Consider the following 27149-nt stretch of genomic DNA (forward strand, 5'->3'; position numbering starts at 1 on the left):
TTTTTTTTCACTCACGACTTTGACAATATACCTTAATGTATGGAACATTTGACTGTTCTACAGACGTAGAACTTACTAGCTTTAACGATTATTTATTAGTAACCAATTCTGGGATTTAGTTCCTAGAAGCTAGTAATAATACTACTTCAATATAGACCAAGCAAAGTCTGAACTATTCGTGAGGTTGTTGAATTCTGCAACTTGACTAAACAGCCACCTGAGGCCAAATTCTGTTTCAAGAGTTTCATGTAAACGAGAATACAGTGTTTAATTATAAAGTTGAATTTATAGTTGAGAGAGCATTTTCGACAGAGAAGACCTTTCTTTACCTAAAACAGACAAAATTACGGGACTTCAAACTTCTGTTTATATTGTTTATAATTTATATCTAGAAAAAAATTGAAATGACCAAACCATTACTATTGGAAAAGCTATTGAATAATCGTGATTGTAATAGCGTCTTTGAAATCCATCATAAATAGTCCTGCTAAAAAAAAACATGGCGCTGCGAGGTCTAGGTTTTAGGTTTCTGTTTCGTTTTCATTTGTTTTGTCTAATAAACAAGGTGAACAGCCTCTTGTGCCTGACTCAATCCGTCGACTTTTTGGGGTAGGGCCGTTCAAGTATTACGTAAGCACCAATAGGGGGGTGGGGGGGGGGGGGTTCTAAACTTGATTTTCTTATTTGGTGATTACGTCAACACTCAACAGTAATTATTTTAATTAACACATATTACCCACACACTGTCTATGCTTGACAACGAAATAAAAAATTGATACGTTTATGTACTATTATTTTTGAGAGCTTTGCTTACTTTTGCTGCCAAGAGGAGGGGGGGACAAATTGCAGTAAATCTGCTTACGTAATACTTGAACGGCCTCTTAAAGGCATGTCCGGTTTCCTCACGATGTTTACTTCACCGTACGGACATGTTAAATGCGTACATAGACAGAAATTCGGGGTTCTAACCTACGACCTCAGGTATGAAAGTCGCACACTGAAACCATTACTGCCAACACTGTACCAAACAGTCTTGTTAACACGGTATGTTTTTGGTTTAATTTCTTCCAAATTGTCTTTTTTATCTGTAAATATTGTATTATCTATACCATTCCGCTGTCATATTTCTATATTATTTTTGTTTATGTAAAACTGTAGCTGTAACTGAGCATTCCCTACTCCTACTTTTGAACTATTTTTGGTTTCTACTATAGAGACCAGATCAGAGCTACAGTTAACGAAAACTCCTTAACTCAAACTGAAAATAATTTAATTCATATACGTATCCAAGTACACTTATGAACGTCAACAGAAAAGATGTTAAATTAATTCTAAATTTATATTTACTACCAGTTCAAATCAAGGACGTATGGTGGGCAAGAAGAAAGGGCTTAGGAGCCTCCAGTCCTTCAAAGGTCGGCAACAAATTGCGGGTAAATAAAAAAAAATATGTTTATTATGGAACAAAAGATACATGTATCACTTATTCCACGTCATTAAATTTGAATTTGTAGGCATCCCTACTCGTCGGAAAAGAAGACAGAGGGTGTAGGCCGAGAGAAAAAGCCGGCGTAAAAAACTCTCGGTAGCATCTCATTGCAGCTGTCCATACGGAGGTTAGAACTTCAAAGCCTGTTCGTTTGTTATAAACAGTGTTATAAGACTCCCCAATTACTGTGTTATACATAACATTTTACAGAAGCAAACACTATCAAACGCCTAGTTAAATCTGTGCTATTTTAATCTCATTAAGTACCCTCATACATTCTCGTAATGATACAAATTGGATCTAGAAAATAACTACTTAAAACTCTGCAATGCAACAAAATTAAAGCTAAAGTTTTGAAATTAGTAGCAATTTTGTCGACTTTACATCGTCTCAACAAGGAATTAATGCAAATGGGATGGCTTCGAGCTTAGTACAATGGTACTGGGAAAGACGAACACGAAAATTCTACGGAACTCAAATTTCACATACAAAATGGTTTTGAGATACATTACAATGTTATCTTTTGTTACGTGTTTAACCTAGAACATAATATGTTAAGCCAATTCTTCTGAGGGTAAAATTTTTACATTATATATTTATAATTAGGGTCACGAAGATGTGCAGCGTTTTTGTCGAAGATAATGGAGAGAGCGATTGAGAGAGAGTGAGAAAGGTAGCATGAAGCAAATAGCCATGGAGCGAGAGTTGGGTGCAAGCAAGTGAGAAAGATCGAGAGAGAGAGTGAGATAGAGCGCACGCACTTTTTTTTACACATGGAATGGGAAAACTTTTCTCGCTTGACAAAGTACGATAAAAAACCGACTCCGAAATGCAGTGAAGACTAAAGAGTAATAAATAACAATAATTCTTATTTCTATTGAAAAGTCTTCTAATTTATTTATTTACGTAAGATCCGATACGTATGTAATACTATCAAATCAACTAGTATATACTCAAATTTTTGGTAGTCTAAAACTTTTTTTTAATGGGACAGGAGTACCCACCACCACCAAATCAACGTGTCCCAACGTATCCATGGGTGGTTTAAGGTGGGTAGTGGTTCGCTTTTCGCTTGAAGGCCTTGAAAAGCGCTATGTGGTGGAACGACTTTAAAGTGGTACTTGTGGAATTTTGCACTCAATCTCGAAATTCAATGATAAAATGTAGATTATACGATATCCATACACTGCTTTCTGTCCTCTATCACTATGTACTACTTTACCACTCCTATTACAATTAAATTCCTAATTTTGGTAAATAAACCATACTAAGTTAGATATATCTGAGTAAAATAAATCCCATATTAATATTTAACATTTTTACTAAGTAACTAATTATCGCCAGGAGCAAGTTTCGTAGGTACAGCTTAAAACCTAACGAAATATTGTTGTTTCATTAGTGCTCTCTGCTCAGGTTAATAACTTTTGCTCTCGCTTAATTTAAGCAGAATTAACAAGTCGAAATATAAGTGCCCCTATAATCCCAAGGGCAGTGTTGGCCAAGTGGCTTATCGTACGACTCTCATCCCTGAGGTCGTAGGTTCAATTCCCGACTGTGCACCAATGGACTTATTATGTGCGCATTTAACATTCTCTCGAACGGTGAAGGAAAACATCGTGAGTAAACCGGATTTCCTTAAAACCCAAAAAGTCGACGGCGTGTGTCACAGGATCATCTAGTTGTCTATTAGATTAACTAATGATCATGAAACAAATACAGAAATCAGATGCCCAGACCTAAAAAGGTTGTAGCACCACTGATTATTATTAATTTTATAATCCCTTCGGTCAGATGTATCCTATGCTAATTTCTTTATACGCAAGTGTTTATAATAATACTCTAGTAGTGCGTCCATCAAAGACCTTAGATATCTGCATTTTTTTTATACAGAACTGGATAGACGGCCACAATCCCACCTGATCACTGTAGCCTATTGGAAGCCTGTCCAGATTTCTATTTAACCGCCGTCTTAATGAACCTATATTATACTGACAAGGGAAGATGGAAGGGGGCATGTTCCTTTGCTGTTTTTACAAGAAAAGAAGAACGAAATCGTGCTGTGCGGCACCTGGGGAAGTCAATTACGAAGGTGTGGAACTCCAACGTGTTTCCAGATGAGCGATATTTTAAAGGGGATGACGTCATCAGGTGGAGCATTCCGCATGTTAGATTCATTGCTTCTCTTATCGACCAGTAATCAAGCCTTCTAGGGTCTATGACCGGTGTGCTCATGGTATTTTCTTTCACATATGAGAGATGGATGCATGGATGCATGGATGACTTGCAGACTTCACTAGGCCAATATGTGTGTATAGGTAAATATTTCCATCTGTTTTGTTCATGATTTTCCCAGCATGTCGCCAGGAACTATACAGTGTACGCTTGCATTGAATAAATCAACAGCTTGGCTTGGGTTATCACAAATTGCTTTAAAAAAATATGTTATTAAAATCTAAATTTTGATTTGTTTTATTTAATAATTGCGCCACAATCCTACATGGGTTAATAAATTCTTGTTTTTCTTTAATTTTGTAGATAATAGAATTGTGCCTGACAATTGTCCTGGATATATATATCTACCTATTATTGTTAAAGCGAAAAATGATAAAGTCGTCTCTCAATCTAAATTGTAACGCTATTATACGTTTAAGACCGGCGGTAAGCTCTTTAATCTAAGTGAAAGCTATCTTAAAATTTAGAGGCGTGAAAAGATAATCCCAAGCTTAACATTACAAGACACAAGCTAAAAATAACATTCAATCTAAAATATCAAGTAACAAAAATTAAATTTCCGGTCCATCCAGCACTTCAATTCCACGTTCTAATGAAACACATTAATAACATCTGTTCTTTGTTTCTTATAAATGGAAATAACGCCATCTTTTGTTATCTTGTGTTTAACATACATATTAGACGATACTGTATGCCAGAACTAATTTAACAATAGATTTAAGTTGGTGCTTGGTAGATAGTACCGGTGCTCTCCTCGCTCAAAGTATCGCAATACAGCGAGTAAATGCTTCCAGCGTTAAAGGTACACAGGGAACAAACTTTTTAAATTTGTTTTAATTTTTAGTTATAATTATTACTATGTAGGTCGAGAAAATTGTATATTTATATAGGTGTGTTGGAATTAAAAATATATTAATTTAACAATGTGTGTGAACAAAAACACCTTTAGTGTTGGCCTAAGAGCTAGTGTGCATTCCAATATCGACACTTTTGTATGCGATTTCGATGTAGTTACCTCCGCTATTTATCGGCATTATTTCATCATCGCTATCGCTAAAGGGAGTTAGAGTACGCGCGCTAATATCTACATTCGATTCCTTAATCGTTCTTCCACTGGTGATCTTTCTGAGCCTGACGGACGAAATTTCTGATCACAAGTATAAGTTTCCTAACGATGCTTTTCTTTGCCTTATTTTACTGCTTAGTCATGAAACTTTTTAGTAGTGTGAGGGTAGATATAAATCTTAAAAATGTATGTCTACCCGACAATTTAAAGTATTAAATGAAAAGGATACGGTTTTTTCTAAATTACTAAACGGATTCAATTTAAGCTTAGCTGCAAGTCTTTGTTTAATAAACAAGAGATAAGAAATTAATTGTATTACATTTATGCAAAACAAATATAACACAAAAGTCAAGTAAATTTTTCCGTTACCAAATTCAATCACACCTATATTCCCATTTAACGGTATATTGACACAAAATATGTTTGAGAGCGCGCTTAAAGCTCGATATTTCAATAGATGCTATAAGCCCCCGATTTACATGCAATAAAGCTTAACGTTTATTGGAAATCCATTTTTGTTTCGCAATGACTACTATATTCTACTAGACACGCTGTTAAAAAATTATGGAGATTTTAATGACTGTTTTTGGCCTTTAAAAAATTGCAGCAAAATATACTATTTTTGAACGGTACTCTTACGAGACGATTTGGTGTAGGCCGAGAGAAAAAGCCAGCGTAAAAAACTCTTTTAAAAATTGTAACTCGAACACGACGAATCTACGTAATTCACCAATTTAACGGGATTTAGATTTCCAGTTTATAATAATAATTTATTTGCAAGAATATGGTACAAAAATGTTGTGGTGGTACAATCTGAAGTTCGCATATTCTGCCACACATAATGGCGTGCAACTTTGAACCAAAGAGGGTGTAAGGAAATATTTTAGGAAGTGCTCTTAGACTTTATTTAGCAGTAGTAACCATTTCTTTTTTCTATTAAATATTAAGTTGTCGTTTGTTTAATGTCTAATTTCAGTTTTTTTTCCAAAAAGTCAACGGCGTGTGTCAGGCACAAGAGGGTGCCTATTAGATTGACAAATGATCATGAAACAGATACATTAAGGTACCACACCACCTAAAAAGGTTGTATCGCCACTGATTTATTAATTTTGTACTCTTTAATAGTTTCTGCATTTTAGGATTGGTGATAAAAATCTTTTACGATACTTCTAAATAAATTGGCCGTGCTTCAACTATCGACAATATTGTTTGCAATCAAACGTGCAGTGTACAGAATCCTCATTGTACTCATACAATGGACCGGAAGAATGCTAAGAGTGTTCTAATTTGTTCTCTTTTGTGAAGAAAATGTTTGCCTTGCTTTTATTATGTCTTTTACTATAGCGGATGAAATAATGTCAATTGATCGCTTAGCTCGTCTTTTAGAAGAGTAAGTTTTAAGACGATCTAAACAGTAAGAGGGCCCGTTGCAACTTATTATTGTTTTTAAATATTGTATTAAGAATATCCACAGCGGAAAATCACCTGCATTATCACTTCACATACACATCCTCACTTTTACACCATCACACAACACAGCCAAATTAGGTATTACTTAGTTGAAATGTATTGAATAATTTTTATTGTTTTTTTCCGTTTTGAACCTTTTTTGTTAATATTATGTATTCTATCTCTGGCTATATCTTTAGTATAACTGTTTTTTTATTAAATATAATTTATGTTTGCAGTAGGATTACGAAATAAATAACGGTTCTTAACGATCCATTCATATAGTGGAAATATAGGAACCGACTCACACTATAATCTCTGTTTCTACGTGTGAGCAATACCCACGAACTCATCTCGAGTAGTGGCCATTTGAAAGGTCTATCGATTAAACTATTTTTACCGATAAATATAATGGTATTTATAGAGAGAGCTTTAAAGGGAAATAGGGCAAAGGAATAACGAAAATTTATGTAATTTTTTTTAAACACAGATCCACCATCCGTGGTCCGATCTGTGTGATCAAACGATTCGAATTTCATACATAACTGGACAAACGTTAATCCATCTCACCTGATGTTAAGAGAGATGCGGCCTATCGGAGGGCTCCTGTCCAAGAGATACCTACTTAGCCGCCGCTTGAATGAACCAGTAATTAGTAAATATGGAAGAGCCGGGTCCCAGATCCCATTTGCTCTGTGTAATGGTTGCAGCTCCTTACAAACGTTGTGTAAAACAAAAAACTTGTCGATTAAAAAGAGTGGCGGAGAGTTTATTGGCAGTTCTTCTCTTCCATTATACGCCCTTGATTTGAGAACTGGCAGTAAATATAAAATTAGAAGCATATTGTATATTTCTTTTTTTGACGTTCATAAGTGTACATTGTGTTACCTAGTAAGTAGTATGAAAAAATGATATTTGACTTTTGCTCTTTTCACAACGTCGATACAAATTACTTAAACAATACTTCGATTAATACATTCGTTATTGATAGCTCGCTTCAGAAAAGACAATAATCGCATTTATAATTAAATTTTAAGCATTCCTTAAATTATTAATACATAATACTAATTAAATCGTCTTATTAAGGATTAAAACCGACATTTAATATACTGGTTTAGTTAAAACCTAATTAAGTTCAGTAAGCTGGGTTAGCCGCAAGTTAACAAATAATCCTGACAATTGCGGGTTAAGTCCACTCCGACTTAAGTGTTGATTTGTCTCTAAGTTTAAACACAAAAGCATTACTAAATGTTCTATCGTCAGATAAACTGCAATTGGGAACATTGTGGTAGTTAGTGTTCATCGGCGTCACTTAATATCAGCCCTGCGATTCTGTAACTCACTTTTCGAACTCACACAGCGGTTTTCGCATCGGCGGTCGCTCTCAAATCAGTCGTGAAGCAGTCATTTTATGATTTAGCATTCTGAAAAGGTGGAAGCTTGTAGTTTATTGATTATTAGAATGCCAAATCATAAAATGACTGCTTCATGACTGATTTGAGAGCGACCGCCGATGCGAAAACCGCTGTGTGAGTTCGAAAAGTGAGTTACAGAATCGCAGAGCTGGTCTTCTATAAAACTTTAATTCCTTTTATGGGTTAACGATTTCTTGATTTTATGACAAGAGACCTGTGTCTGATATGTATGGATGTCTAGGTCTTATAAATACTTAATGTTAAAGCGAAGTTTTCGTACTTCTGCATAAAAAAATCTAATTGCATTAAAAAAATTTTTTGAAGTTATACTTCTTTAGGCACGTTATGAAAAATTTATGAGTGAAATTTTACGATGCGCGCGCACCGTTACCCAAAATTAACAGAATGAAGTTGCCCACGGAAGATGCTACGGCATTGGACATAATTTAAAAACAACATTTGAATAATAATAAAATTTATGTTACACGTAATGTAAGAGAATAATATTAAATATTTATTTATTTAATTTTTCAAATGTAAACTGAACTTTATTGACTATAATGACTCCTTTTCCAGTCTTTGATTATTTTATTGTAATTTATTATTTGCATGCAATCAAAAACTATTTTTAATAATGACAAAGAAGTACAACTTCTTACGTGCGTACATAAGTACACGCACCCTTTTTTTTATATCTCTCATTAATTTTTTTCTTTGATTATTGTTATTTTGTGTGTTTATGTGGTGATGTGGTTAATGTAAAGATTAAAGGGCCACAGTATCATATAGAAGCTATGTTTAAAAGCTTTTTTTGAAAACTCCGTACTTCATCTACTGCAAGCTTGCACTTCAAAAACTTGTAAAAAAGAAAGTCTCGCAACTTAGTTCTTCAATCGTAGTAAGTTGTGAGATCCATGTCCGTTATTTTATTAAATCCCCACTTATGGGACCTCCTCATCTTAAGGTATTGCCATATAAATATTAAAACATTTATTTTAATAAATAGAGGATATTTTAATAAATTAATTAAATAAATTTAATTTGTAGTACACAAGTATACAGTATTCACAAAATGTTTAACCTATATAGTAATAATAAAAGTGTGCGTGTACCTACTAGGTGTACACACGTAAGAAGTGAAACTTCTTTATGACCTTATTTTTCGAAAAATGATCTACTATTTGCAACTATACAGAAATTGGTTTAATAAAGTTAAATTAGATAAAGTTTAACAAAAGGTTTTTATTATCATAGACATATCGACGTAGGAAAGCATATTTGCTGTAAGTAGACAAAATACCTAAAGTGACTTTTTACTGCCATTAGAATCAGAAAAAAAAACCGCATCGAATGTCCCGGGTCCTGTGCTTCAACGATGAAAAAAAAATTACATACGCCGTTGAAAACGCCCGTACTTATATTTTTTTTAGCAAGATTAAATGCTGTATGTAGACCAAAATCCAGTCATTTTAGACAATTTGTACTTACAGCAAAAGAAAAACTGCATTTTTTTTTTTACAAATACTTACTTCTTCCCATTTAAAAACTTAACGCTACTTACAGCAATTCTGCGGCGTGTGATTTTTACATTCGTTTACTTACAGCAGTTTTTTTTTTACCATTTACGACATTTTATTTCAAGCAAACATTACATTACCAAATGACCCACTGCATTTCTAGATCTAATCATAATTATAAACTAATCTTACATCTTGAATTGCAATTGAAAGTACCCAAATACATAAATGTACTGCATACAGCATATTTAACGCCTGTAAATTGATAATATTTCCGCGCGTACATTTTTCTTCCTTAGTTACAGCGTTTTAAAGGTTCGTGATTTAAAAAACTGTTTGCTGTAACTAGCCAAACACGTACTTATAGTAACTTTGGATAAAAAGTTTACATTGCAAATGGTGACTGGCAGTTAAATAAATATATGTTTCAAAAATGGTAGCAATATCATGGATAGGTTCGACACTATTAATTTTTTTCCGAAATTAATTAAGTTTTTTGGCTCTGGTGAACAATTGCAATATGTCTACTTACAGCAAATATGCTTTCCTACGTCGATATATACAAATACAATTATTTCATTTTACTACTATGTAGTACTAAGATTATTACAGAATTTCATTCATTGTAATAGAATTATTAGTATTACTATCATTGTTATCGTTATTATATATTTTTGTTACTAATGGCTTCGAATCTCTTCGGATCAACCGTGGCAGGGACAAGAAAAAGATGGCGCGTAACCGAAACATGTGACAAATGTGTGTAAATTTTTTTCCAACGCCGATAAAGAAGTTTGACTTCAAAAAGCAACATGGCGCGTAACCTGCTTCAAAATTTCTCCCATACGTCGATAAAGAAGTTTTACTTCAAAAGATTAGAGGCGCGTAACGGAAAAATGTGACGCGTAACGAAAAAATGTTACACTAAATTTTTTTCCAACCCCGATAAAGAAGTTTCACTTCAATAATTATAAAAAAATTATAAATAGAAAATTAAAACGGATTTATAAAGTTTGGTCCCTGTGGCAGTGTACCTTTAAAGCTTGCTGCAAAAAAGGTACACTACCATAGGCCTCAAATATAGATTGAGGTACCTATATAGGTTTTCTATCTAGTAATGTTGGCCTAGTGGCTTCAGCGTGCGACTATCATCCTTGAGGCCGTAGGTTCGATCCCCGGCTGTGCACCAATGGACTTGATGAGCGAATTTAACATTCGAACGGTGAAGGAAAACATTGTGAGGAAAGGAACATTCTTAGACACAAAAAGTCGACGGCCTGTGTCAAACACAAAAGGATGATCACTTATTAGATTGACAAATCATAAAACAGATACAGAAATCTCAGGCCCAGACCGATTTTGTTATAGAACAGGGGGCCAACGGGCAGAAGGCTCACCTAATGTTATGAGATAACCGCCGTTGGTCATCAGAGGACTCGCGAATGCGTTGCCGGCCTTTGTAGCGCCAGGTTTTTTGACGTGATAACGTCTTTAAAATCGTTTTAGTCGGGTGACATGTTCAGAAACTTGTGTCACACCAAAACCTCACGAGCGCGATCGCAGGTATAACGAGAGAGAGACGGACCGATCTCCCGTCTCATCTCACTCTAGCGGCATACAAACGAATGGAGATTTTCTCGTGCGGTTAAGTTTTCGTTGAATGTTTAACAGTGAAACAAACTGTGAAGTGCAATAATAATAATAATAATATTATATATTATTTTATTTTTATTTAACTTGTCATTTTACACCCGAAATTTATCATCAAAAGTGTGAATAAAACGATAGATGTAATTTAAAATTTGAAAAAATTGTTATCTTCATTAATTCCTTACTTCCCAAAAACTTATATCACCAATAAGACGTTATCATGTAAACATCTCGATCGTAAACCTACTTTACAAACAACCAATATATTTTTTATCTATATAGGTTTTTAGATAGATGATTTATTGTGAATGAAGCCCCTAATATATGCGTATTAAACAAATGAAATTAATTTTGTTCTATCTGAACAAACAGACCACAGACTATTATTCCCGTTAGCATTTGCAGTTAAGTGAATGTGGTCGTAAAAACGAAATAATGGCCTATGACCGTACTGCACTAATTGGTGTTATGCAATCGGTATAATGGGTTTAGCGAATCAATGTTTCGGATCGACAGATTTCGATGTGATTTTAGATATTTCATTGATTTGAGTGATTATTACGAAAATTCTAAGATTCTAAGAAATATGTTTTTTTTATTTTATTTATTTATAAACACTTGTATACAGAAATATAATACAGTTGACATAATTAAATGAAAAGGAGCGCAACTGGCGGCTTTATCGCGTTCGAGCGATCTCTTCCAGGCAACCAATATTTTACATCTCTCATTTCTCCGATATATATATATGTATTACTTATATTCCTTTGATTTTAAGCATGTACCATATAGCACGGAAGAACTATCACCCACAATACAGGGTCTTTTAAGCATTGCTATTGCATCAGAACAATTTTGTTTTATAAAAAGCTTACCTTGGCTTTCATTGAAGCCCAATAGCATGACAATGATCAGGATGCTGATTTGGAGACGGTGCCCGATTGTTCGTGCTTGCATCTCTGCTCTCTGTACCCCGGTGCTAGCCATGCCGCATCCATTCGTTGTACTTCTGTGATTGATGCATTGTCTGAAAAAAACATGATATTTTAGAATACTATAGTGTTTTAATTGTAAAAACAATGATTTGTGAGTTCATCAGATAACGAGCTCGATATATTCAAATAAAAATAAGTTTCTTTAGATATCGGAATTAAATACAATTTCCCAATAAAACGATTTATGTAGCATTAGTGTCTATAAACACATATTGTGTATTGTAATAACTATATTAGGTATTTATAGATAGTACCGGTGACCCCAGAGCTGGTACTTTTCTGGCTCAACGAATAAGTATCGCAATACAGCGACGAAATGTTGCCAGCATTAAAGGTACCCTGCCACAGGCCACTGACCATACTTTTTAAATTTGTTTTAATTTTCTTTTATTTGAAACAATATACATATGCTTGAAGAGCTTAGCATATAACAAATTATACATCGTATCTTCTTCGGATTATTGTAAGTAAAAAATAAAAATCGTATTGCCAATATCGCTACGCTAGTACGTAAGAAGATAGATGATCTTGCCAAAATCGAACTCATTTGGATCCGTCCGCTCCTACGATAATTTTATTTATCACGCGTAGGCTAAATAACAAAATATTTGAAAGTAACCTAAACATCATTAAATTTGCTATTTATATGGGTATTTATTACAAGTCACAAATAATGAAATAAGATAACACGATGTCATTTGTTTTTGACCGTGATTGTTTTTATTAGCATACTAATAAAACAGCCATTGCAACACAACGCAAAATCATAGACAGCTTACAGGCTGTAAATTGTCATTATGACAATTTGTCAGTAGTGCGTTGGATGATGGATCGTTGAGTTTAGTTGCTCTTTGATCGGCGCCTGTGTCGGACGAGCGCACTGAATTATTATACAATACAAATCAAATATCGGGTGATACCCTCTACATATATGCAATAGTTTTCTCTCATTCCATACCATTTAGTACTTTCTGTTTGTTTAAGCGAAGTTATCCTTCAAGAGAATTCGATGGCCCGTGAAAAATGATCAAGTGTCGCAAAAACATTTTAACCTAATTTGATTGTACCGGTAGCGACCCATCTTTGCGATGATGACCCTGCAACGTGCATACGGGTATTCCGCTAAGGATATATATATATATATATATATATAACAGGGGGCTGGCTAGTGGTTATCTGGTCGAGCATCCTCCCTCCTCTCACTCCTTTATGGTGATATTGTAAAAGTACATGTTACACAAAGCCTTTATTTCGGACTTCACACAAAGGAAATTAAAAAAAAAAACAAACTTGCCGATTCCGACCAAGTCCCCTTCCGGACCTATTCATTCTCTTCCAGAATAATCTTGGCTAAACCTTGCCTGCGACCACTTTTATGTGGTTATTATTATTAATTACTTGATATGTCATGTGGAACATGGTGTAATGGCTGCAGCTCCTTACAAACGTTGTGTTAAAAAAAACATGGCGATTAAAAAGAGTGGCGGAGAGTTTATTGCCAGTTCTTCTCTCCCGCTCTACGCCCTTGATTTGAGAACTGGCTGTAAATTTAAAATTAGAAGCATTAAATTTATGAGTATTAGAGTCATAAGTGTAAATTATGTTACCTATAATATGATTAAATGATTTTTTACTTTAACTTTACTTTTTTATGTAGTCTTCCTATCACTTGTACTGTTTGCCTATTTTTCATTTTTTTTTTAAGTTTTTGTGAACCAATTTTCCTCCACTTCCCAGCTGAAAAGCTCTTCGGAAGGCGTGTCCCGTCCATTTCGAATACTCTTTGTATACTTTTGTGATAGAGGACCTATCCTTGACCTTTTTCCTAATGTTTATCTCATCCTATATCTTATGCAACGGGCGGCCTTATCGCTAACAAGCGATGTATTCTAGGCAACCTTAGTAAGGAAAAAACTAAAAAAAGAAACAACGGGTAAAGTGCAAGAAGTGCATAACTAAATCATATAAAAAAAATTATAGAATCACCAACTTTAATCTAGAATAATACAATAAAAATATATTAATTATATTTCATATATGTAAGTTAGATATGGGTAGGTAAAATATAAGCAAATTAAATATATTTTAGTCATATGCTTTCATCGTAGATAATTAATCTATATAAGTTTTATTTATCGTAGGTATATCTCACTGGGGTCGATATAATACGTTAGATAATAGAAGAAGTAGATGTACCAACTATACAATATCTCAAAAGTCGTTAATAGTCAAATATATTTTTTCTGTTTTTCTCTTATTTATTTATTTAGGAAAACAAAACATATACATATCTATACAATAAAAATCTTCTGAATATATTTAATATATTGAACTTCTTTCCAAATTGGTAATGGCGGAAATCCAGCCCTCTTTTACAATACTGATGGCAGCGGGGTAACTGTAACTTGACAGCTGTCAATGTGTGAATTTATGTAAGTGATTGATATACCAGTGACATTTATGCTGTCAATTTTTCGTATATCAAAATACTATGAAATCAGAATAAAATAAATTTAGAATAAATAATAGTTAAAAAAAACTAGAACACACGATAGACGATAGACGAAAAATATGGCGCAGAGCGCCCCACGCTTTTTCACAATAATACCAGTATTTTTTGTTCATTACCATTTTCAGCCTAAATTATTTTTTTTTTCGGATTATTGTATTGTCATCGATCTTTGATAGGTGCGCAAAGTTTGAATTAAATCTGTCCGTTAAAAGTGGGTTAAAATCGAGTCCGAAGGAGTCGGTTACACACATTCATACATACATACATACAGGTGAAGCTAATATAAAGCGTGTAAAATATATGTTATATTAATTATACTATATTATATTAATTAATTATATACCTAGGTAACATTACCAGATATGCGTGGACATTAATTGTTCTGATTTTTCCCTGACAGTAATTTAAAAGATTATCGTTTTTTGTTTGTAAAAAGAAAAAAGAAAAGAAAGAAACATTTTGCGCAATGTTTGAACAAACATGCATACCTACTATATTCTGTGCGTGCAAAATATATACTCAAAAAAAGTCAAAGTCAAAACATTTATTTCAATTAGACCATCTAAAATGGCACTTTTGAACGTCAAAAAAAAAATACAAAGAAGATTCTAGTTGCCCCTTCCAAAAGGTAGTTTCGTGTGGAGAAGAATGGGCAAGAAACTCCACACTTACTCTTTTAAAATAGGTTTATAATATTTTGTTACATTTGTTAAATAATTATATGTGAAGAATAAACTACTTTACTAAAAAAGTTAGTATACATGTTCCTCACATATGTACAAATATCGAAACCGTAGAATATTAACATTAAAAAAACACAACAAAACAGTGTGTGAGATAGAAAAAAAAAATTAGCATTATAAATAAAAAAAATAAAAATAAAAAAAAAAATATGTTAAAGCAAAAAATCAGCAACCAATTTAATTTTGTCCCGGCTCTATGATTTTCCTATGGAGCAAGACCAGCATGTTTCCAAGCATTAAGAATGCTCTCTTGAATACTAATAATAATGAGCCTTTTTATTTCCTGTATTACAATAGTTAGTAGTTCCTATATAACAGTAACAAAAAAAATGATTTTTGTTAGTAGATGAGCTTACATTATGTTTGTAATATATATATATAAATTATTTATTTATGAATTAACAGGAACCCCGGTTTGGGTAAAGGCCTCCTCCAAAGATCATCTTGTTTTTCGGCGTCTTGTGTATTATGAATCCCACCCCATATTTGCAAAATACATTCATTTGGAAAATAAAAATGTTTAAATTATTAATAGTCCTTAAATATTCCAATAGATGTAGATTTAGACTTAACGGAATCTGACGGAGGAATAGTCTTAATAACGGAACTGTTCAAAAACCTTATTAAAACTTCGCAATTAGTACTTCAGTATACAAAGTTGAAGTTTTTGGCCATTAACGTCCTTTCGAGTAGCAAGTTTTAATGCCCCGAGAGCCTTCTTTGTTGCGGTGGAAGTAAGATGTATTGATGTACAACTTTGTATTTAACAGGGTCACGTGGGAAGTATCGGAGGCCCGATGTGTTTGGAAGCATTAAAAGTCCAAGTGAGAAATAAATGTTTGCGGACAGCACATTAAAATGTAAGTACTATGGGATGTCTTTTCATATCGTTTATAACACTATAACTGAAAGAGAAATTCATAAAAAGGAAGGATGAATTGTTTCTTTTATTATAAAGAAACCAGTGGCGAATTAAGTTAAAATAAAACTTTTGTTTGAAGCTGGGTAAGAACTGGCTTTAATTGTTAAAAACATGAGCTTATAACTAAGATAACATTAGGGTTAGTGGGGTTGCGACGCTGGATTAACAAAAAAGTAACTTTACTTATTGAAGAGTTCGTAAATCTAAATGACACTTATGTTATTGGATTATCGGAAACTAGAATGGTAAATTACTATTAGGGCTGATTTACATTATCTTAGTGTTTAGGAGAGTATTTTAGTACAAGTTGAAATGCAAGTTCTTTAGTGCTTTAGTGTAAATCGGCCTTTACTTACTCTAATATGCATGTAAGTGATCAGCCTCGTGCCTGACACACGACGTCAACTTTTTGGAAAGGCAAGATTTAAGGCAAACCGGTTTTCTCACGATGTTTTCCTTTACCGTTCGAGAGAATGTTAACTGCGCACATAGAAAGGACTTTCTTTCTATGTGCGCAGTTAACATTGGTGTCATTCCGACCTCAAGAATGAGAGTAGTACCTTAATGCCACTAGGCCAACACTTCCTTTTTTAATCAAAGTTTATAAAAGTAAACAAAATTTTAATATAAAATAGTTTATATTTAACGTTTATTATGGCCCTAACATTAAGGCTTCCTTGGGCCTCGGTACGGGCTAAGACTAGTTATTTCCTAACTTTTATCTCAAAACACTTGCTGTATTTGAATTGCACAAAGTTGGAATTGGAGCACTATTGTCTTACACCTTTTAGAAAGGCTTTCAACGTCCCCACGGCCTGACCCCATTACGTTTGAAAACTATACGTTAAGAAAATTTCAACTATCCAATTTATTTGTGACAAAGAATAAAACGCTATTTTTCAAATAAAAAATGGCTTGGATAGAAACAATTAGAACATACGGTTTTCCTGTCTATTTGCTACTCTATCCCTTAGTTACCAAACAATATTGAAAAAAAAATAAAAATCATTTATTCATTAGGTAACACAATGTACTTTTATGAACGTGAAAAACAGAAATATATATTAAATGCTTCTAATTTTAGATTTACTGCCAGTTCTCAAATCAAGGGCGTAGAACGGAAGAGAAGAACTGGCAATAAACTCTCCGCCAATATTTTTAATCGCCAAGTTTTTTGTTGTACACAACGTTTGTAAGGAGCTGCAACCATTACACCATGTTACACTGTTATACTGTATATATGCAAATTACATCCGTTTGGCACAAATGCCGACAGTTTATAATAATATGTAAGAATAGTGTAAGTGTATATCGCAATACATTTGATAATAATATTTCTGTTGCTTGAAATTTATTATATTTGTAATACAGCGTACTAATAGCAGTTGTTTAGATATTTAAAATCTATTAAATGTACCACAGACTATCTCAACTCATGATATTCAATTGTCACTGAACAAATAAAGTTTGCAAAAGTGTCATAAATAATTTAAATTAAGTAAGCATAATAAAGATAAAATTCAACAAAAGAAAAAGTGCTCGGCAATAAATTCAGGTAATAAAAAGTCGATTGTCAGTTCAATGCACGATATGTCAACGACGATGTACATGACGTGAGCTGTGAACGGAACATCTTTTGATCTCATACAGCAATGAAAGCTGCTATATATAAAAGATAGAAGCTATCGAAATCTTCATATTATACCTAAAAGAACGGTACGGTGGCCGTCGATACACATTTTTATACTAAAATAATAAGTCCTGAGAATATACGTCGTTTCCTTAACAACAAGAAAGACCCATAATTGTCAGTCTCCAGGATATCGGGAATTATATTAGTTTGGAGCAGTAAGAGAGGTTAGACTGATAACCTACTGATACCTTAGAATAGTCACAAAACGCACAAAACACTGACTATACAACTATAAAATTGAGGACGAATCGACTAACAAATATAATAGACAAAAAAGGTAATAAAAAAAGCATCCAACACAATCCAAATGAAACAAAGCAATAAGTCAATTAAAAAATGTGACCATCGGCCGAGTGAAAATATTTTACATCACCCTCATCAGTATTTATGAAACTAAAATTATGAATTTCGAATAAATGTTTATAAGGCGTAATATTTGGCGCTAATAAAATATGTTCATAGGAAGTGCATGACAAAACTCAGCTGTCAAATGATCATCGGATTTTGACAGATGTCAAACTTCAAACTAACATTTGTCTCTGTAATATACCTAGCCTAATATAACATGATTATTGCATATTATGTTTCTAGAATAACAGGTGGAGTTAAATTTTAATCGGAATCGTCGGTGTTGCTTGACATTTTTGCTACTAAAGTTTTATCCAACAAAATATTACTCAAATTCGTATGTACGAAATAGCGCCAAAATGGAAAAAGTCTGTTATTGGGCTATTGACTCGGAAATAGTGCGTTGCGCGCGTAGCGCGCTCACCACAGATTATGTGTACTTAAATTGAATTGAAACCTCCTTGGTCGGGACACATTGTACTTTAATAATTAAAAAAATATTTTAAAACATTGTTTCGTTAGAATTTTCTTAAAGAAGTATGTAAATATGCCAATAAAAGTCTGTTTTTCATTTCAAAACTAGAACATTACCGAATGAGATTATATAAAATATATTTTAGTTACTACTTAACGAAATCGTTTGCAACGAAATCTAATAAAGTCGGAGTGACGCCATTATTTCTAAAAATGATTAACGAGGGAATAGTTGCAAAATCTCCGACCAAAATTTAAGCGAAGTAGACACTTCGAAACTGAAATTAAGAGCGGTCATTTATTACAGTCTTCAAGTTGCAATATAATAAGTGAACTAAGGTATGTTTTGGTGCTACACGATAGCGATCAATCGTTTTTTTTTATGTAATAGGAGGCAAACGGGCAGGAGGCTCAGGCAATGTTAAGTGATACCTCCGCCCATGGACACTCACATTGTCAGAAGGCTCGCAAGTGAGTTAACGGCACTTTCAAGAATTGCTACGCTCTTTTCTTGAAGGACCCTAAGTCGAATTGGCTCGGAAATACTTCAGTGGGCAGCTCGTCCCACATAGTGGTGGTGCGCCGCAAAAACTACCTTTAGAAATAGTATGGTATTTTGTATTCTGCCTTCACATCCCATAATGAAAGGTATGGGATTTATGTTGATAATCAACAATTTTTACCCAATTTAATGCAAATACTAGAACATTATTTTATAGTATGAGTATGTATGAATCCCAAAGTTATAAACAAAATTTAAAATAATATTACTTTAAACTGCCAAAATTTGTTACCCAATCACGGCAAAAAGTGTTAACGAATTTCGAAACTGAACGGAGATAAATCGCCTATTTGACAGTATGAAAAATAAAGAGAAATTGCGATTTGTACACAGCGTTATGGAGTAATTATTAATTTATAAAAAAAATTACAATTACAAATAATATTTTTATACGTCAGTCACGTGATACAAAACGGTCATATGACTGTCGACTCTATAGTCGAATCGCCGAAGACGTAACATGCTTGTAAATAATATGTATTCGCTTGTCTAATTCTAATACTATATTTAATTTCGTCGGAGACACATAGTATTTGTGTAATTCAGAAATATAATTAACACGTATAGATCATGACATTTATTTATTGTGTTTACTGGTGTGGTATGTCATAGGGACTAGACCGACGCCATCTTGCACGGAGTAGGGTATTGGCGGGCTTTTTAAATTAAGAATGTTTCATTTGTTTTTTTGAAACCAAATACGTATCAGAAAAAAGCAAAACAATTTATGTAGGTTTTATACTCAGTAATAAATCATCTAATATGGTTTTTAAAGTCTTGTCAAAAGTCTATGGTTTCAGAGTTTTTTTTTAAATATTTTATTCGAAAGAATACAGGTAGGTAGCATATTTAAACGGGTCTAAGTACCCTTTCATAATCGCTTCCGCTCCCTTTATAGTTGTATCTTAATAAACAAAATCTTTACTGAATTTTGAATTTTCCCGAAGGGTTATTCGAGGGCTATTCGTAAAACAAGGTCACGGTATAATGATGCTTAGTAACATTTTGATTGAGTGATAATTATAATCATTTGCTGTCGTAATTACCGCTTCAGACTAGAATGTTTTGTTGATGGATAATTAGGGCAAAGATAAACTTGATTACAGATTTTAATATTATACATTATTTAGGCTTTTATCTATAGTACAGTTAAAAATTATTTAGATGACATATCTTTTACTGTAGTCACTTCCCTTGGCGTTGCGTGAGAGAGATTCTCTCTGCATCTTCTAGCGCATTTACCATGGAGTGTTTAGTGGAGTTGTTCGGATTAATAGCTGAGTTTCATCATCATCGAGGCAGAATTCAAAATACTATCCGTATCACCTCAACGTCTGTGGTTCCACAACTAAACGTTTTTTAAGGCAGTTTCAGCCGCGCACCACCACTTTTTCCAACCAGATAGGAACTGTATCATTTTCTGTAGGATTTTCGAACCAATTCCACTTAGTCTAAAAAAAAATTTATGTTTTAAGCACTTTTTGTTACTGACATATAGTAGTGCAGAATATATATATATATATTCATTTATATTTATATATTTATATTTATATATATATAATACCTCGTAACTATAAGCTACTTATAGATATAATATGATTCGTTAACTCTTTTTTATATATATAACAGGGGGCAAACGGGTAGGAGGCTCATCTGATGTTAAGTGATACCGCCCCGCCGCCCATGCACACTCTCAATGCCAGAGGGATCGCGAGTGCGTTGCCGGCTTTTTAAGAATAATTTTAAGAGAGTTCCTCTTTTCTTGAAGGGTCGACTTACGGTCGAATTGATTACCTACGATTAGCTTTTATTTATTATTATTTTTTTATAATTCTAGTGTTACATGTAATTTTATTGTTAATTATTTATGCACTTTTTGTACATTACAAATACTAGGTATGTTTTATTATTTTATCATACCAGAGAAAGGAAGCCCGGAAGAAATCACTTGTTAGCGATAAGGCCGTCCATTGTCTAATAACTTAATAATCTGTGTTTTATGGGTGTTTAAGGAAACAAAGTGTAAATAAATAAAAAAATAATATGAAAAGAAATATCACTTTGGACAGTTTTAAAAACATCTCAAAAATACACAAGCATTCCTCAGTAATTGCAAGTTAAACAGTCACGATCTTTTATTCGCCTTAAAAGATAAACAACCCTTTTGGCGAATAAGAAAATTCCGAGAATGTCCTTTAAGAAAATTAAAGTTAATTGTGAACATAAAACGCGATGTCTTCATTCAATTTCCGAGAACGTAATCACTTATGTTTGCAGCACAAGGGTTACAAAATTTTTTGAAATAACCTTGTTAAACTTATCATATCACGCATAATAAGATTTATCAAAATACTATGTATCAAAGTAATATATTATGTATGTATGTAAATCATTTATTCATGTAGGTAACACAATGTACAAGTGAACACAATGAACGTAAAAAAAAGAAAATTACATTAAATGCTTCTAATTTTACATTTACCTACTGCCAGTTCTCAAATCAAGGGCGTAGCATGGAAGAAAAGAACTGGCAATAAACTCTCCGCCACTCTTTTTAATCCCGTATACAGCTGTTACTTTACTGTATTTAGCTACTAACGAAAAATGTAGTTTGTCAAGGTAAAATCAACAAAGTTCTCAGGAAAACCGTGTAATCCGGCAACAGTTTTAACCGGACGGGCATTAGTCGGTAACGGATGGTCGCGTGCGAAACGTTTCACAACGGGCGTAAGCGTTTCCACGCTACAGGTACTTTATAGAATTTTTGTTCTATATGTATGTTATGGTCGCTGTTCTTTACATTTACAACAAAATTATGAACAAGTGCGTTATTGGCAAATTTTCTCGTCCGATCCCTTGTTTATTTATTTATACTTCATTGCCATATAACACATAATTATACATATAGAAAAAAATCAAAAAGTAAGAAAGTAGGTTACATAAGTTATTAGGCAACGGGCGGCCTTATCGCTAACAAGCGATTTCTTCCAGGCAACCCTAGTATAGCACAATAAAAAAAGAAACACCCACAGAGGGTAAAGTACAAGAGATGCATAATTAATTAACAAAAACATACTAAAAATAAGATGCAACTATAACGAAAATGAAATAAAATAAAATCTAATGAAAAGGTACAAATAATAATATGTATAGACAGGCATGTAAAAGCTCAGTTTGTTTTGAGAACTGCCCTGTGATTCTGTAAGATTCTGTAACTCACTTTTCGAACTCACACAGCGGTTTTCGCATCGGTGAAATCAGTCGTGAAGCAGTCATTTTATTTGGCATTCTGATAAACAATCCTTTTCAGAATCTTGCCAAATCATAAAATGACTGCTTCACGACTGATTTGAGAGCGACCGCCGATGCGAAAACCGCTGTGTGAGTTCGAAAAATTAGTTACAGAATCGCAAGGCTGGCTGTAAATGTATACTTAGAACGATATTTTTAATTATGAAATCAAATGTAATGTAATGACCACTCTTAAAGACTGGCTATTCACCGTAGCAGCCTTTATTGTTTCGATGTTTTATCATGAAAAAATAAAAACGTGAAATTTGATATATGATAACGATGACAGCTGACATTAAATATGGACCTAAGTTTCAAAGTGTGTCGCCCGTATGTACAAAAACCAAGCCAGTATGTAATAACTAGAAATAATAAAATGATGGGGAAATTCAAGAGATGTTTAAACAATTCTTGAATAATATACAGGTATACAATAACTTATAGATAGAAGGTGAGTTACCATTAATTGAATTTGTTTTAACTAGCCTAAAAAATAAAATAAACCAGTGGCGCTACAACCTCTTTAGGTCTTGGCCTCAGATTTCTGAATCTGTTTCATAATCATTTTTAAATCTAATTGGCAAGTAGGTGATCAGCCGCCAGTGCCTGACACACGCCGTCGACTTTTTGGGTCTAAGACACGTCGGTTTCTTCACGGTGTTTTCCTTCACCGTTCGAGCAAATGTTAAATGCGCACATAGAAAGAAAGTCCATTGGTGCACAGCCGCGGATCTAACCTACGACATCAGGTATGAGAGTCGCACGCTGAAGCCACTAGGTCAAAACTGCTCTAGGGCAAACTAGCCTATCGCACAAAAAGGGCAGTCGTCAAAGCCCATGCGGCCATGTTTATGTGGGTGCGTTGCCGGCCTTTGAGAGTATACTCTTTTTTTACAATTGGAGGTCGTATCTCCCAGGGAAGACTACCAGGAGTCGATTTCTCAGTTCGCTAGTTCAGGTAGTTTTTTTTTTAAATATATGATTGGACAATTCACACCAATTGACCTAGTCCCATGCTAAGCTGGTGAAGCTTGTGTTATGGGTTCTAGGCAACGGATATACATACATATTATAGATAGACATATAAATACATATTTAAACACCCAAGACCTAAGAACCAAATACTCATCACATTGATGTTTGTTTTAGCCGGGGATCGAACCCGGGACCCATGGATTCGCAGTCAGGGGTACTAGCCACTAGACCAATGAGCCGTGAGTTATATCAAGGCTTAAGGGTGGTAGGCAATATAATCTTTTTACAGAATAGGATCACAATTCAGTACAGCAGATTTTCAGTAGGTATATTTATTACAAACATAAATCTTACCATTCAACAATATTAGCGTAGATAAAATCACAATTTATCGTAATAGTAAATCCAGTACAATAATATTTATATTCGAACCTTTATTCCCAACTGAACGACCTGGTACGTTTCGTAAATTATTCCTTTTATGAGAACCGACTTTTATTGAGTTTCATATAATACCGAAAATCATATACAATGAAATTATATGACTTCCTCACAATTTCGTTCTTTACAATAAGCGTAACTCATTTTAATACTAAAATATTTATGTTACTGTAGATGCTACAAGAGATCATGAAATCCACAGATCTGAGTACTGGTATCAAAAGGAAGGTTTTCAATACCAGCATTCTCCCATGTATTACATATGGATGTGAAACTTGGGCTCTCACAAAACATTACAGAAACATGCTAGAACACTGCCAAAGAGCTATGGAACGAAGTATGATAGGTATTAAGAAACAAGATAAGATACGAAACACTGCCATAAGAAGTAAGACAAAAGTCACAGACATACTCACTAGAATAGATAGTTTGAAGTGGAGATGGACTGGGCACATGATACGTGATAAACAAGAAAAGTGGAGCAACATCATAACTGACTGGTACCCTAGAGATGGGAAAAGGAACAGAGGAAGACAAAGCAAGAGATGGGAAGACGAATTAAAATTAACAGCAGGCTCAAAATGGAGAAGGGTTGCAAGAGACAGAGTACAATGGAAATTGTTAGAGGAGGCCTTTGCCAAGAGGCACACTGAACTCAGAGATATTTTATAACTTAAAGATAAGAGTCAACCACAAAGTCAAAGAAACAGTTCAGGATAAGAGGCTTATTATTATTATTATTATTATAGACTAGCGACCCGCCCCGGCTTCGCACGGGTGCAATGCTGATACTAAATACACTACAGAAAAACTGTGTGGCCGGCCGGTACCGCCGCAAACGCTACGTCCCGCAATTTTTAAATCTGTAATATCTTCGAAAATATTCACTTAAATCATACGGTGTAAAGGGCCATATAGATCTATATTAAATGAACAATGTATTCAAGGTATTTAATTGGTTAAGGATTAATGCTGTATTGGTTAAAATCGCTTCGAAAATTAGCCATTATTTGTCGTAAAAAGTAAATGACAAAAAAAAGTTATTGTGGGTTATCCATAAGAGATAGACATATACCATCACGGAATTTTCTGTAGACCTTTTCAATGTGTACAATACTTAGTACATTATTTTGATAAAACTCGTAGGGTTCAGCCTGCGTTTGCAATGTAAGCGGAAAAAATGTAATTATTTACGACATCACATTAGAAACCTCAAAAATAACAGTACTTCTCCACTATTTAATGGATGTTATTATACATATAAACCTTCCTCTTGAATCACTCTATCTATTAAAAAAAACCGCATCAAAATCTGTTGTGTAGTTTCAAAGATTTAAGCATACAAAGGGAAATAGGGACAGAGAAAGCGACTTTGTTTTATACTAAGTAGTGATGCTACGAGAAAAACAAGCAATAAGACTTGAAGCATCTAATCCGTGTTCAACCTCAATTGTAGCCACAATAGAGAAAGTAGAGAATATCGAGAAAGGTTTGCTTTTCCATAAACGAGGCAGAATTCTCGACCAGTCTAAGAAGTGACTGGCTTGTTCTAAAGCCCCAGAAGTTGATATCGAAATCTTGTATTGTATTCATACACTTTGAATCTCGCTTCAAGGGTGTGACGTCATCGTACTGATTATAGGCGCAGATCGTAGATGTTGCTACAATGTTATCGAATACAATTGAGTTTCTAGAACTTTCATTGAGAAACTAGCTGACCGGGCAAACGTTGTTTTGCCATGTATATTATTTATAATAAAAAAAATAGGGGTTGATCGTAGAGGGGTGAAAGTTAGGGGTTGTATGTATTTTTTAATGCTGTATCATAAAAAAATAAAAACAGAAAAAATATCTAAAACAAAAATATATTTAGGGATGGACCACCCTTAACATTTAGGCGGATGAAAAATAGATGTCCGATTCTCAGACATACCCAATATGCACACAAAATTTCATGAGAATCGGTCTAGCCGTTTCGGAGGAGTTTAACCACAAACACCGCGACATGAGAATTTTATATATTAGATAAACACTAATGAACAGAGATGAAAAATTTAAAACATTTCGACCCATTTTTAGTGATCAGATCGTTTATTAAGAAAACTTTACAAGCGATTGCCCTTAGGTAAAATAAGGCAGAGTTCTATAGAAGATACGTTTCATATGCCTTTTGGAGCCCACATATGTGCATTGGGTTCGAAGACCACGTTAAGCCATTGATCTCCATCCGGTCATGTCGGACTGCCGGCCACCTAAGGTGAGTGCCCTGCACGATACACTCAAACCATTGAATAGAAAAATATACATTGAATCTAATAAACATATGTCAGTTTAGTACATTCTAGGTATCATGGTCTTAATTATTCTACTTAGTATGTGAAAAAGCACCGATTGCAAAAACTTTTAACGTTAGATTATCTCAGTAACATAAGCTATGCAATTTATTTTAAAAAAGGCCAACAGTGCTTGGATTTCAATCTTAATCTACCTAACTACAAAAAAGCGAGATTCCTTATTTCGAGCGAAGATTCTTCGAAGAATCTTTGGTCCTGTTAGCGATGACGGTGTTTGGCGTATTCGCTACACTGAAGTACTTTATAACATCCTTGACGACGCCAACATCGTCCAATTCATAGGGTGCAATAGGCTCTAGTGGTTGGGACATGTGCACCGAATGGTGGATGACAGAGCCCCAAGGTCCTGAACTCACGAACCGCTGGCAAGAAAAATCCCGGTAGAATGACGCTGCGTTGGTGGGATGGAGTTGTCAAAGACCTCAAAACAATATGATATAAGATTGCGATGGCGATGTGTACTTGAGGAGGCTACAAGGAGCTGTATAGTCATTGATGATGATGATGATGATGATTATACTATAACCCGGTAAATAGCATTTGTTAATACTTTAAGCGATTTTAAAGTTTTTAAACCTATTGAAAAACTTACGAGCTTACAATTCAACGCGTATGTTATTTTTTATTGTATAACCAGTAAACAAATTTTTGTTCACTGGTTATAAAGGTTTTTGATAACTTTAAACTATGTTTTCGCTATGAATTTTAAGTGTATATAGATTGAAACGGCGTCCTCTACCTACGTTGAACTTTAGCGTTTAACTGCCTAACTGTAGTTAGAAGTATTTTAAGTAAACACCATTAATATTCGAGAATTTCATCTTCCATTAAAATAAATCAAGTGTTATTCGGCGATGCCTCCTTGGTAACACGGTAAAGCCTACTTTGTGGCATTTACCCAAACTTGGACTTCAGCCAAATGGACTCCATACTTGTACCGAGTATTTATTAGTTTACACTTATTTAAGTGAATTACAGCTTTTGACTGATTTTTACGTGTTTACAAAACTTATATGAGTAC

At 34.0% G+C, this 27149-nt stretch overlaps 1 protein-coding gene across 2 annotated transcripts in view; it reads right to left on the reverse strand.

Annotated features, from left to right (window-relative positions):
* Positions 1–27149, reverse strand: part of LOC125059153 (lachesin-like) — a 135418-nt gene that overhangs the window by 37798 nt on the left and 70471 nt on the right. For both annotated transcript variants that reach the window (XM_047663436.1, XM_047663435.1), the window contains exon 2: positions 11694–11845. In XM_047663436.1, coding sequence (XP_047519392.1) covers positions 11694–11805 — 112 coding nt within the window. In that variant the 5' untranslated portion in view covers positions 11806–11845. The remainder of the gene's footprint in view (positions 1–11693; positions 11846–27149) is intronic.

This window comes from Pieris napi, chromosome 19 (assembly GCF_905475465.1).
Source record: "Pieris napi chromosome 19, ilPieNapi1.2, whole genome shotgun sequence".
Classification (NCBI taxonomy): domain Eukaryota; kingdom Metazoa; phylum Arthropoda; class Insecta; order Lepidoptera; family Pieridae; genus Pieris; species Pieris napi.